This window comes from Rhinoderma darwinii, chromosome 2, assembly GCF_050947455.1.
Source record: "Rhinoderma darwinii isolate aRhiDar2 chromosome 2, aRhiDar2.hap1, whole genome shotgun sequence".
In the NCBI taxonomy this organism is placed as follows: Eukaryota; Metazoa; Chordata; class Amphibia; order Anura; family Rhinodermatidae; genus Rhinoderma; species Rhinoderma darwinii.
Window position 1 is genome coordinate 2,597,995 of NC_134688.1, and position 14,136 is coordinate 2,612,130.

At 50.1% G+C, this 14,136-nt stretch overlaps 1 protein-coding gene across 1 annotated transcript in view; it reads right to left on the reverse strand.

Annotated features, from left to right (window-relative positions):
• The window catches only part of LOC142740322 (uncharacterized), a 74,816-nt gene that overhangs the window by 3,057 nt on the left and 57,623 nt on the right, over positions 1 to 14,136 (reverse strand). The window contains exons 2-7 of the mRNA XM_075849868.1: positions 11,220 to 11,812; positions 9,418 to 9,451; positions 8,871 to 9,340; positions 8,473 to 8,527; positions 4,529 to 4,950; positions 281 to 404 (exon numbers count right to left, since the gene is read on the reverse strand). Coding sequence (XP_075705983.1) covers positions 281 to 404; positions 4,529 to 4,950; positions 8,473 to 8,527; positions 8,871 to 9,340; positions 9,418 to 9,451; positions 11,220 to 11,812 — 1,698 coding nt within the window. The remainder of the gene's footprint in view (positions 1 to 280; positions 405 to 4,528; positions 4,951 to 8,472; positions 8,528 to 8,870; positions 9,341 to 9,417; positions 9,452 to 11,219; positions 11,813 to 14,136) is intronic.

The following is a 14,136-nucleotide window of genomic DNA, read 5'->3' on the forward strand; positions in this document are numbered from 1 at the left end:
GTGTTGAGCGCTTATTATAATCAGCATTTCCGGGGTTTGTCGCCGTCATCTAAGACGGGCGCTCCGCGGTGGCGCGACATCCGTGAGTGCGGAGGGTCCCGCGGGTGACGTGGTGTCACGACCTGATCCCTATGTGTCATAATATTATAGATGTGACCACATGCTGCTCCGAGTATTTACAGAGCCGAGACCCCCGGCCCCCTGCGGATGATACAGAGACCACAATCTCTGCTAAAAGAGAGAGACGCCCGAACCAATAGCAGCGGACGGCGACACCCACCGAGTGACACCAGCGAGTCCGCACTCTCCTTCATCATGTTCCGGTACAGCTCCTTCTGCCAGTCCTCCAACTCCTTCCACTCCTCTGAGAAACACACAGCGACGTCATCGAAGGTCACCGAAGCCTGAAACATAAGAGAAAGTGAAACAGGAAGAGAACACGCCCACAATGTGACATCACTAATATAATACAAGAGAACACGCCCACAATGTGACATCACTAATAAAATACAGGAGAACACGCCCACAATGTGACATCACTAATAAAATACAGGAGAACACGCCCACAATGTGTCATCACTAATAAAATACAGGAGAACACGCCCACAATGTGTCATCACTAATAAAATACAGGAGAACACGCCCACAATGTGTCATCACTAATAAAATACAGGAGAACACGCCCACAATGTGTCATCACTAATAAAATACAGGAGAACACGCCCACAATGTGTCATCACTAATAAAATACAGGAGAACACGCCCACAATGTGTCATCACTAATAAAATACAGGAGAACACGCCCATAATGTGACATCACTAATATAATACAGGAGAACACGCCCACAATGTGACATCACTAATATAATACAGGAGAACACGCCCACAATGTGAGATCACTAATATAATACAGGAGAACACGCCCACAATGTGACATCCCTAATAAAATACAGGATAACACGCCCACAATGTGACATCACTAATATAATACAGGAGAACACGCCCACAATGTGACATCACTAATAAAATACAGGAGAACACGCCCACAATGTGACATCACTAATATACTACATGAGAACACGCCCACAATGTGACATCACTAATACAGGAGAACACGCCCACAATGTGACATCACTAATAAAATACAGGAGAACACGCCCACAATGTGACATCACTAATATAATACAGGAGAACACGCCCACAATGTGACATCACTAATATAATACAGGAGAACACGCCCACAATGTGACAGCACTAATAAAATACAGGAGAACACGCCCACAATGTGACATCACTAATACAATACAGGAGAACACGCCCACAATGTGACATCACTAATAAAATACAGGAGAACACGCCCACAATGTGACATCACTAATATAATACAGGAGAACACGCCCACAATGTGACATCACTAATATAATACAGGGGAACACGCCCACAATGTGACATTAATACAAAACACACCCACAACGTGACATCATTAATACAGGAGAACAAGCCCACAATGTGACATCACTAATAAAATACAGGAGAACACGCCCACAATGTGACATCACTAATATAATACAGGAAGCAAACACGCCCACAATGTGACATCACTAATATAATACAAGAGAACACGCCCACAAAGTGACATCACTAATACAATACAGGAGAACACGCCCATAATGTGACATCGCCAATATAATACAGGGGAACACGCCCACAATGTGACATCACTAATATAATACAGGGGAACACGGCCGCAATGTGACATCACTAATACAATACAGGAGAACACGCCCACAATGTGACATCACTAATACAATACAATACAGGGGAACACGCCCACAATGTGACATCACTAATACAATACAGGGGAACACGCCCACAATGTGACATCACTAATACAATACAGGAGAACACGCCCACAATGTGACATCACTAATACAATACAGGGGAACACGCCCACAATGTGACATCACTAATACAATACAGGGGAACACGCCCACAAAGTGACATCGCTAATACAATACAGGGGAACACGCCCACAATGTGACATCACTAATAAAATACAGGAGAACACGCCCACAATGTGACATCACTAATATAATACAGGAGAACACGCCCACAATGTGTCATCACTAATAAAATACAGGAGAACACGCCCACAATGTGTCATCACTAATAAAATACAGGAGAACACGCCCACAATGTGTCATCACTAATAAAATACAGGAGAACACGCCCACAATGTGTCATCACTAATAAAATACAGGAGAACACGCCCACAATGTGTCATCACTAATAAAATACAGGAGAACACGCCCACAATGTGTCATCACTAATAAAATACAGGAGAACACGCCCATAATGTGACATCACTAATATAATACAGGAGAACACGCCCACAATGTGACATCACTAATATAATACAGGAGAACACGCCCACAATGTGAGATCACTAATATAATACAGGAGAACACGCCCACAATGTGACATCCCTAATAAAATACAGGATAACACGCCCACAATGTGACATCACTAATATAATACAGGAGAACACGCCCACAATGTGACATCACTAATAAAATACAGGAGAACACGCCCACAATGTGACATCACTAATATACTACATGAGAACACGCCCACAATGTGACATCACTAATACAGGAGAACACGCCCACAATGTGACATCACTAATAAAATACAGGAGAACACGCCCACAATGTGACATCACTAATATAATACAGGAGAACACGCCCACAATGTGACATCACTAATATAATACAGGAGAACACGCCCACAATGTGACAGCACTAATAAAATACAGGAGAACACGCCCACAATGTGACATCACTAATACAATACAGGAGAACACGCCCACAATGTGACATCACTAATAAAATACAGGAGAACACGCCCACAATGTGACATCACTAATATAATACAGGAGAACACGCCCACAATGTGACATCACTAATATAATACAGGGGAACACGCCCACAATGTGACATTAATACAAAACACACCCACAACGTGACATCATTAATACAGGAGAACAAGCCCACAATGTGACATCACTAATAAAATACAGGAGAACACGCCCACAATGTGACATCACTAATATAATACAGGAAGCAAACACGCCCACAATGTGACATCACTAATATAATACAAGAGAACACGCCCACAAAGTGACATCACTAATACAATACAGGGGAACACGCCCACAATGTGACATCACTAATATAATACAGGGGAACACGGCCGCAATGTGACATCACTAATACAATACAGGAGAACACGCCCACAATGTGACATCACTAATACAATACAATACAGGGGAACACGCCCACAATGTGACATCACTAATACAATACAGGGGAACACGCCCACAATGTGACATCACTAATACAATACAGGAGAACACGCCCACAATGTGACATCACTAATACAATACAGGGGAACACGCCCACAATGTGACATCACTAATACAATACAGGGGAACACGCCCACAAAGTGACATCGCTAATACAATACAGGGGAACACGCCCACAATGTGACATCACTAATACAATACAGGGGAACACGCCCACAATGTGACATCACTAATACAATACAGGAGAACACACCCACAATGTGACATCGCTAATACAATACAGGGGAACACGGCCACAATATGACATCACTAATACAATACAGGGGAACACGGCCACAATGTGACATCACTAATACAATACAGGGGAACACGCCCACAATGTGACATCACTAATAAAATACAGAACACGCCCACAATGTGACATCGCCAATATAATACAGGGGAACACGCCCACAATGTGACATCACTAATACAATACAGGAGAACACGCCCACAATGTGACATCACTAATACAATACAGGGGAACACGCCCACAATGTGACATCACTAATACAATACAGGAGAACACGCCCACAATGTGACATCACTAATACAATACAGGGGAACACGCCCACAATGTGACATCACTAATACAATACAGGGGAACACGCCCACAATGTGACATCGCTAATACAATACAGGGGAACACGCCCACAATGTGACATCACTAATACAATACAGGGGAACACGCCCACAATGTGACATCGCTAATACAATACAGGGAAACACGCCCACAATGTGACATCACTAATACAATACAGGAGAACACGCCCACAATGTGACATAGCTAATATAATACAGGGGAACACAGCCACAATGTGACATCACTAATACAATACAGGAGAACTCGCCCACAATTTGACATCGCCAATATAATACAGGGGAACACGCCCACAGTGTGACATCGCCAATATAATACAGGGGAACACGCCCACAGTGTGACATCGCCAAAATAATACAGGGGAACACAGCCACAATGTGACATCACTAATACAATACAGGAGAACACGCCCACAATGTGACATCACTAATACAATACAGGAGAACACGCCCACAATGTGACATCGCTAATATAATACAGAAGGAGGTGCTGCAGTCCTGTATTATATAGGGGGGTATAAGCACCTCATTACTGTGCACCCTCTGGTGTTTCAGCAGCTCGGACCTCCAGCGGTAGCTCTTCCCGCACAGAGAACATGGGAAGGGCTTCTCCCCGGTGTGGGTCTTCAGGTGGGTGGTGAGGTGCTGCCGCTGGACGAAGCTCTTGCCGCACTGGGCGCACTGGTATGGCCGCTCGCCGGTGTGGATCCGCTCGTGGATGAGCAGTGACGTGTTGCGTCTGAAGCACTTGCCGCACTGGTTGCAGACGTACGGCCGCTCGCCCAGGTGACTTCTCTGGTGTCGGGCCAGGTCCGAGCTTCTCAGGAAACTCTTGTCGCACTGGGTGCAGGGGTAAACTCTTTCCTGCGCGGTGCGGCCCGATGCTTCCCTGTTGGGTTGTCCGCTCTGGCGGGTCTGGACACCAGTGATTGCCTTCCAGTCGTCATCTGAGGGGAGATCAGGTATGAGGATGAGGACAGGCAGCATTATCATGGGGCTGCACTACTAACAATACTGGAAAAACAATCCGGAGGAGAGCCCAGAGGATACCCCACCATTGTGTCAGCGCTGCGGGGGAGAAGCAGCACTGTATTCTGCTCAACCTCGCTGACATCAGTCTGACCCAGAAGCAGAAAAACTCCCAGCAAACCCTGACGTCCAGCAGTCTCACCTCTGCATTCTGCTGCTTCCTGTTATCAGCCATGTCAGGCTGGGGGAGGATGACTGTAGGACAGGTGAATACAATCTATTGTTCTCTGTTATCAGACATGTCAGGCTGGGGGAGGATGACTGTAGGACAGGTGAATACAATCTATTGTTCTCTGTTATCAGACATGTCAGGCTGGGGGAGGATGACTGTAGGACAGGTGAATACAATCTATTGTTCTCTGTTATCAGACATGTCAGGCTGGGAGAGGATGACTGTAGGACAGATGAATACAATCTATTGTTCTCTGTTATCAGACATGTCAGGCTGGGAGAGGATGACTATAGGACAGGTGAATACTATCTATTGTTCTCTGTTATCAGACATGTCAGGCTGGGGGAGGATGACTGTAGGACAGGTGAATACAATCTATTGTTCTCTGTTATCAGACATGTCAGGCTGGGGGAGGAGGATGACTGTAGGACAGGTGAATACAATCTATTGTTCTCTGTTATCAGACATGTCAGGCTGGGGGAGGATGACTGTAGGACAGGTGAATACAATCTATTGTTCTCTGTTATCAGACATGTCAGGCTGGGGGAGGATGACTGTAGGACAGGGGAATACAATCTATTGTTCTCTGTTATCAGACATGTCAGGCTGGGGGAGGATGACTGTAGGACAGGTGAATACAATCTATTGTTCTCTGTTATCAGACATGTCAGGCTGGGGGAGGAGGACTGTAGGACAGGTGAATACAATCTATTGTTCTCGGTTATCAGATATGTCAGGCGGGGGGGGGGGGGGTGACTGTAGGACAGGTGAATACAATCTATTGCTCTCTGTTATCAGATATGTCAGGCTGGGGGAGGATGACTGTAGGACAGGTGAATACAATCTATTGTTCTCTGTTATCAGACATGTCAGGCTGGGGGGAGGATGACTGTAGGACAGGTGAATACAATCTATTGTTCTCTGTTATCAGACATGTCAGGCTGGTGGAGGATGACTGTAGGACAGGTGAATACAATCTATTGTTCTCTGTTATCAGACATGTCAGGCTGGGGGGAGGATGACTGTAGGACAGGTGAACACAATCTATTGTTCTCTGTTATCAGACATGGCAGGCTGGGGAGGATGATTGTAGGACAGGTGAATACAATCTATTGTTCTCTGTTATCAGACATATCAGGCTGGGGGAGGATGATTGTAGGACAGGTGAATACAATCTATTGTTCTCTGTTATCAGACATGGCAGGCTGGGGGAGTATGATTGTAGGACAGGTGAATACAATCTATTGTTCTCTGTTATCAGACATATCAGGCTGGGGGAGGATGATTGTAGGACAGGTGAATACAATCTATTGTTCTCTATTATCAGACATGTCAGGCTGGGGGAGGATGACTGTAGGACAGGTGAATACAATCTATTGTTCTCTGTTATCAGACATGTCAGGCTGGGGGAGGATGACTGTAGGACAGGTGAATACAATCTATTGTTCTCTGTTATCAGACATGTCAGGCTGGGGGAGGATGACTGTAGGACAGGGGAATACAATCTATTGTTCTCTGTTATCAGACATGTCAGGCTGGGGGAGGATGACTGTAGGACAGGTGAATACAATCTATTGTTCTCTGTTATCAGACATGTCAGGCTGGGGGAGGAGGACTGTAGGACAGGTGAATACAATCTATTGTTCTCGGTTATCAGACATGTCAGGCTGGGGGAGGATGACTGTAGGACAGGTGACTACAATCTATTGTTCTCTGTTATCAGACATGTCAGGCTGTGGAGAGGATGACTGTAGGACAGGTGTATACAATCTATTGTTCTCTGTTATCAGTCATGTCAGGCTGGGGGAGGATGACTGTAGGACAGGTGAATACAATCTATTGTTCTCTATTATCAGACATGTCAGGCTGTGGAGAGGATGACTGTAGGACAGGTGAATACAATCTATTGTTCTCTATTATCAGACATGTCAGGCTGGGGGAGGATGACTGTAGGACAGGTGTATACAATCTATTGTTCTCTGTTATCAGTCATGTCAGGCTGGGGGAGGATGACTGGAGGACAGGTGAATACAATCTATTGTTCTCTGTTATCAGACATGTCAGGCTGGGGGAGGATGACTGTAGGACAGGTGAATACAATCTATTGTTCTCTGTTATCAGACATATCAGGCTGGGGGGGGCGATGACTGTAGGACAGGTGAATATAATCTATTGTTCTCTGTTATCAGACATGTCAGACTGGGAGAGGATGACTGTAGGACAGGGGAATACAATCTATTGTTCTCTGTTATCAGACATGTCAGGCTGGGGGAGGATGACTGTAGGACAGGTGATTACAATCTATTGTTCTGTTATCAGACATGTCAGGCTGGGGGAGGATGATTGTAGGACAGGTGAATACAATCTATTGTTCTCTGTTTTCAGACATGTCAGGCTGGGGGAGGATGACTGTAGGACAGGTGAATACAATCTATTGTTCTCTGTTATCAGACATGTCAGGCTGGGGAGAGGATGACTGTAGGACAGGTGAATACAATCTATTGTTCTCTGTTACCAGACATGTCAGGCTGGGGAAGGATGACTGTAGGACAGGTGACTACAATCTATTGTTCTCTGTTATCAGACATGTCAGGCTGGGGGAGGAGGATGAATGTAGGACAGGTGAATACAATCTATTGTTCTCTGTTATCAGACATGTCAGGCTGGGAGAGGATGACTGTAGGACAGGTGAATACAATCTATTGTTCTCTGTTATCAGACATGTCAGGCTGGGGGAGGATGACTGTAGGACAGGTGAATACAATCTATTGTTCTCTGTTATCAGACATGTCAGGCTGGGGGAGGAGGATGAATGTAGGACAGGTGAATACAATCTATTGTTCTCTGTTATCAGACATGTCAGGCTGGGGGAGGATGACTGTAGGACAGGTGAATACAATCTATTGTTCCCTGTTATCAGACATGTCAGGCTGGGGGAGGATGACTGTAGGACAGGTGAATACAATCTATTGTTCTCTGTTATCAGACATGTCAGGCTGGGGGAGGATGACTGTAGGACAGGTGAATACAAACTATTCTTCTCTGTTATCAGACATGTCAGGCTGGGGGAGGATGACTGTAGGACAGGTGAATACAATCTATTGTTCTCTGTTATCAGACATGTCAGGCTGGGGAGAGGATGACTGCTCTTTAGTGTGATGAGTGAGTGGTAGTGAAGAAAATGTTCTGTCCCCCACGATGCCTCCTGTCAGTATTAGGATACAGGGCCCCCCTGCCCTCACATGATGAGCGGTGATTTATGTCTCACCTAGAAAGTTCTCCTTCTCCGTCTTACAGGCAGTATCAGCCGCGGACAGAAGACTCTATGGAAGAGAAAATAGCAGTCACTGAGTCTGCAGGTAACAACACTGGACGCACAGGAAGCCGCCGCCCCTGAGGAGTCCTATGTAAGGGGCCTGTGCAGTCCTATTTAAATGAAGCTCTATCACTTTATAATGTAAAGTTCTGCAGATTTCTAAGACTTTGTGCTTCAGATCCTTTAACATTCATTGTTTACACTCAAAGTATTTAGATTTATTCCAGCGCACACAGCTGAGGGGTTGTTACAATGTATCAGTGTAGATAAGTTGTTGGCTTGTAACAATTCCTCAGCTGTGGGAGCGAAGTCTCTCCTGAGACACTGTATTATGTGTGCGGCTGCGTTACCTCCTCCTCCTCCTCGTGGATCTTCTGATGTTTCACCAGCTCTGATCTCCAGCGGAAGCCTTTGCCGCACTGACCGCACTGGAAGGGCTTCTCCCCGGTGTGGGTCTTCAGGTGGGTGGTGAGGTGCTGCCGCTGGATGAAGCTCTTTCCGCACTGGGCGCACTGGTACGGCCGCTCGCCGGTGTGGATGCGCTCGTGGATGAGCAGGGAGGTGTGACGCCGGAAGCTCTTGCCACAGACATTACAGATGTAGGAGCGCTCGTCCGTGTGCACCCGCTGGTGAGTGCGCAGCGTCCTCTTGTTCAGGAAGGTTTTGCTGCAGTCCGGGCAGGAGTGCGCACGCTCTGCTTTCTGCGCCCGCTGCCGAAGGAGCAGCCGAGCCCGCTTCCCCAGAGCCTTGCCCCTCTCCAAGGTACACAGCGCCCCCCCTGGCGCCTCACGCTTGAGACGCCGCTTCCTACCGGCGGATTCTAGAAGGTAAAGAGCAACAAGTCAGTAACAGGTGGGCAATCATTAACCCCTCGCACGCCACTCTCAACCCGCTCACCTCTCTGCCCGTCTTCAGAGCCGTTGGCTGGATTCTAAAAAACAGATGAAAGTAAGAAGTTATTCACAGCGATAGAGGCCACCACACCCCAGAGGAGAGAGGCCACACCCACCCTAAAGAGAGGCCACCCCCCGAGGAGCGAGGTCGGCCACCACACCCCCGAGGAGAGAGGCCAACCCCCGAGGAGCGAGGTCGGCCACCACACCCCCGAGGAGAGAGGCCACACCCACCCTAAAGAGAGGCCACCCCCCGAGGAGCGAGGTCGGCCACCACACCCCCGAGGAGAGAGGCCAACCCCCGAGGAGCGAGGTCGGCCACCACACCCCCGAGGAGAGAGGCCACACCCACCCTAAAGAGAGGCCACCCCCCGAGGAGCGAGGTCGGCCACCACACCCCCGAGGAGAGAGGCCACCCCCACCCTAAAGAGAGGCCACCCCACGAGGAGAAAGACCGCCCCCACCTTTCCAAAAAGAGAGGCCGCCCCCAACCCCCTGAGGAGAGGCCCCCCCAGCCCCGAGAAGAAAGGCTGCCCCTGGCCCCCAGAGAATAAGAGCCACCCTCTGCCCCCCCTGAGAAGGCTGCTCACAGCCACCCCAGGAGAGAGTTGTAGCGGCTGCAATACTGGTGGTAACCCAGCTTTCCCAGAATCAAATGAATGGAAGGACGACCCAAGGTTTTATATTTACAGGGGATTTCTAATGAATACAGGCTGCACAGTACTGAAGAGTGGAGGGGCTTCCATGTAAGGGCCGCAGTCTCCTGTACATAAAACTTCTGTCAGTTTGTTTTACTTCCTCACATCTCTGCTTGCTGTCAGTAAATTCAAACATTCAGTATTCACATCGAGAGACTGAAAACCCATAAAAAACATAATAATTTACACCATTATTGGTTTGTTACAATGTATCAGTCTGGGGTGCAGGCTGTTTAGCTTCGGCTCTGTTCACATCTGCATTGGGTTTCCGTTCTGACGTTCCGTCGGAGGTTTCCGTCAGAACGGGACCCTGAGCAGACACAAACTGACACCGATGGAAACCAGGGGTTTCCGTTTCAATGACCATATCTTTCTATGGTTCCGGAGCCGGTGCCCCTGGTTTCCGTTTGCCTCTTTTGTGCACCTGATCAGTCGTTTTGCCGGAAGAAATAGCGGTCGACTACGGAACGTCAGAACGGGACCCCAACGCAGATGTGAACAGAGCCTTACAGAGGATTGTCAAGACTGATACATTGTAACAAACCCTCTGCTGGCAGAAGCTTAAAGGTGTTTTCCCATGAAAGACATTATGACCTATCCACAGGACACGTCATAAATGTCAGATAGATGCGGGTCCCACCTCTGGCACCCGCAGCTGTCTCCAGAAGGGGCCCCTAAACCCAGTTCTACCTTTGTCTGTTCTCGCTGCCTCCCGACCACTTCTTGGTTAGGTGGTCGGGAGATACGAAAACAGCAGAATTCGCTGAGCTACGCTGTTTCCGTAACTCCCCACCATGTAACCTTTTTCGTGGTTCGAATTCAGCCGCAACACAGCGAGAGAACGGGGTTTAGGGGACCCTTTTCTAGACGTGGACCCGCATCTATCTGACATTTATGACACATCCTGCGGATATGTCATAAATGCCCCTCATGGGAAAACACCTTTAAGGCCTGTACCGCTTAAGTTCTCATTCACTGACCACAAGCAGAGATTTTGTAACTGAAGAATTGAAACACAAAGTCTATTAAAAAGTTGCAGAAGAATACCAGAAGACTGGACGAGCCCTGTAACCATGGATGATGAGGATGATGGGGGTTCCTGCAGTACCTGCTCCTCCTCGTGCACCTTCTGGTGTTTGAGTAGCTCGGACCTCCATCGATAGCTGTTCCCGCAGACGTGGCAGGGGAAGGGCTTCTCCCCGGTGTGCGTCCTCTTGTGGGTGGTGAGGTGCTGCTGCTGGATGAAGCTCTTGCCGCACTGCAGACATTTGTAGGGCCGCTCGCCGGTGTGGATGCGCTCGTGGATGAGCAGCGCGGTGTGTCTACGGAAACACTTGCCGCATACGTTACAGATGTAGGAGCGCTCCCCGAGGTGGCCCCGCAGGTGCGCCTTCAGCGTCCGCTTGTTATAGAATACCTTCCCGCACTCTGCGCAGGCGTGCGCCTTGTCCGGCTTGGGGTTACGGGGACGCCGTCTGCCCACACTTTTCTCCTTGGCCGGGGTGGTCTTGGCGGAATGATCGGACTCGCTGTCTGAAGAGAAAGAAAAAATAAACGTGTAGTGACAGAAGCGAGCGCTTAAAAGGGGATGTCCTGGATTAGTTAAAAAAAAACGGCTGCTTTCTTTCAAAAACAGCGCCCCTCCTGTCCACAGGTTGTGTGTGAATATGCAGCTCAGCCCATTACTTCTACAGAGCTGACCTGCAATACCAGACACAACCCACAGACAGGTGTGGCGCTGTTTCTGGAAGAAAGTCGCTATATATTTCTAATCCGGACCTCTTCAGCCCCTGAATGACCAGACACTTTCTAGTGATTTACTCAACAGCAATAACTTATTTATTGGGGTACAACAGGCACGCGGACACCACGTCACTCTTAGGGTATGTGCACATGGAGGAATTTTGCAGGCGGAATACACCACGGAATTCGCAGCAAAATTCCACCTCCCATTCAATTTAATGGCGAGTAGGACGCTTCTTTTTCATGCGCCTCCTCCATCCTCCTCTCCTCCTCCTCCTCTCTCCCCCTCCTCCTCCTCCTCTCACGTCGTCGTCTCCTCCTCCTCCTCTCACGTCGTCTCCTCTCCTCCTCTCACGTCGTCTCCTCCTCCCTCTCTCACGCCTCCTGCTCCTCCTCCTCCTCCTCCTCCACACACCACGCCTCCTCCTCCTCTCAGCCTCCTCCTCCCGTCTCCTCCTCCTCACGTCTCCTCATCCATCCTCCTGTCACGTCTCCTCCTCATCCTCCTCCTGTCACGTCTCCGTCTCCTCCTGTCACGTCTCCTCCTGTCACGTCTCCTCCTGTCACGTCTCCTCCTGTCACGTCTCCTCCTGTCACGTCTCCTCCTGTCACGTCTCTCCTGTCACCACGGAATTCGCAGCAAAATTCCACCTCCATTCAATTTAATGGCGAGTAGGACGCTTCTTTTTCATGCGCCTCCTCCTCCTCCTCTCACGCCTCCTCCTCCTCACGCCGCCTCCTCCTCCTCTCACGTCGTCTCCTCCTCCTCTCAGGTCGTCTCCTCCTCCTCCTCCTCTCACGTCGTCTCCTCCCTCCTCCTCTCTCACGTCGTCTCCTCCTCCTCCTCTCACGCCTCCTGCTCCTCCTCCTGCCTCCTCACGCTCCTCCTCCTCCTCACGCCTCCTCCTCCTCACGCCTCCTCCCTCACCCTCCTCCTCCTCACGCCTCCTCCTCCTCCTCTCACGTCTCCTCCTCCTTCTCCTCCTCTCACGTCTCCTCCTCATCCTCCTCCTGTCACGTCTCCTCCTCATCCTCCTCCTGTCACGTCTCCGTCTCCTCTGTCACGTCTCCTCCTGTCACGTCTCCTCCTGTCACGTCTCCTCCTGTCACGTCTTCTCCTGTCACCACGGAATTTGCAGCAAAATTCCACCTCCCATTCAATTTAATGGCGAGTAGGACGCTTCTTTTTCATGCGCCTCCTCCTCTCACGGCTCCTCCTCCTCTCACGCCTCCTCCTCTCACGTCGCCGCCTCCTCCTCCTCTCACGTCGCCACCTCCTCCTCCTCCTCCTCTCACGTCGTCTCCTCCTCCTCTCACGTCGTCGCCTCCTCCTCCTCCTCTCACGTCGTCGCCTCCTCCTCCTCCTCTCACGTCGTCGCCTCCTCCTCCTCCTCTCACGTCGTCGCCTCCTCCTCCTCCTCTCACGTCGTCGCCTCCTCCTCCTCCTCTCACGTCGTCGCCTCCTCCTCCTCTCACGCCTCCTGCTCCTCCTCTCACGCCTCCTGCTCCTCCTCTCACGCCTCCTGCTCCTCCTCTCACGCCTCCTCCTCCTCCTCACGCCTCCTCCTCACGCCTCCGCCTCCTCTCACGCCTCCTCCTCCTCTCACGCCTCCTCGTCCCGTCTCCTCCTCATCCTCCTCCTGTCACGTCTCCTCCTCCTCCTGTCACGTCTCCTCCTGTCACGTCTCCTCCTGTCACGTCTCCTCCTGTCACGTCTCCTCCTGTCACGTCTCCTCCTCCTCCTCCTGTCACGTCTCCTCCTCCTCCTGTCACGTCTCCTCCTCCTCCTCCTGTCACGTCTCCTCCTCCTCCTCCTGTCACGTCTCCTCCTCCTCCTCCTGTCACGTCTCCTCCTCCTCCTCCTGTCACGTCTCCTCCTCCTCCTGTCACGTCTCCTCCTCCTCCTCCTGTCACGTCTCCTCCTCCTCCTCCTCCTGTCACGTCTCCTCCTCCTCCTCCTCCTGTCACGTCTCCTCCTCCTCCTCCTGTCACGTCTCCTCCTCCTCCTGTCACGTCTCCTCCTCCTCCTGTCACGTCTCCTCCTCCTCCTGTCACGTCTCCTCCTCCTCCTGTCACGTCTCCTCCTCCTCCTGTCACGTCTCCTCCTCCTCCTCTCACGCCGCCTCCTCCTCCTCTCACGCCGCCGCCTCCTCCTCTCACGCCGCCTCCTCCTCCTCCTCTCACGCCGCCTCCCCTCCTCCTCCTCTCACGCCGCCTCCTCCTCCTCCTCTCACGCCGCCTCCTCCTCCTCCTCTCCGCCGCCTCCTCCTCCTCCTCTCACG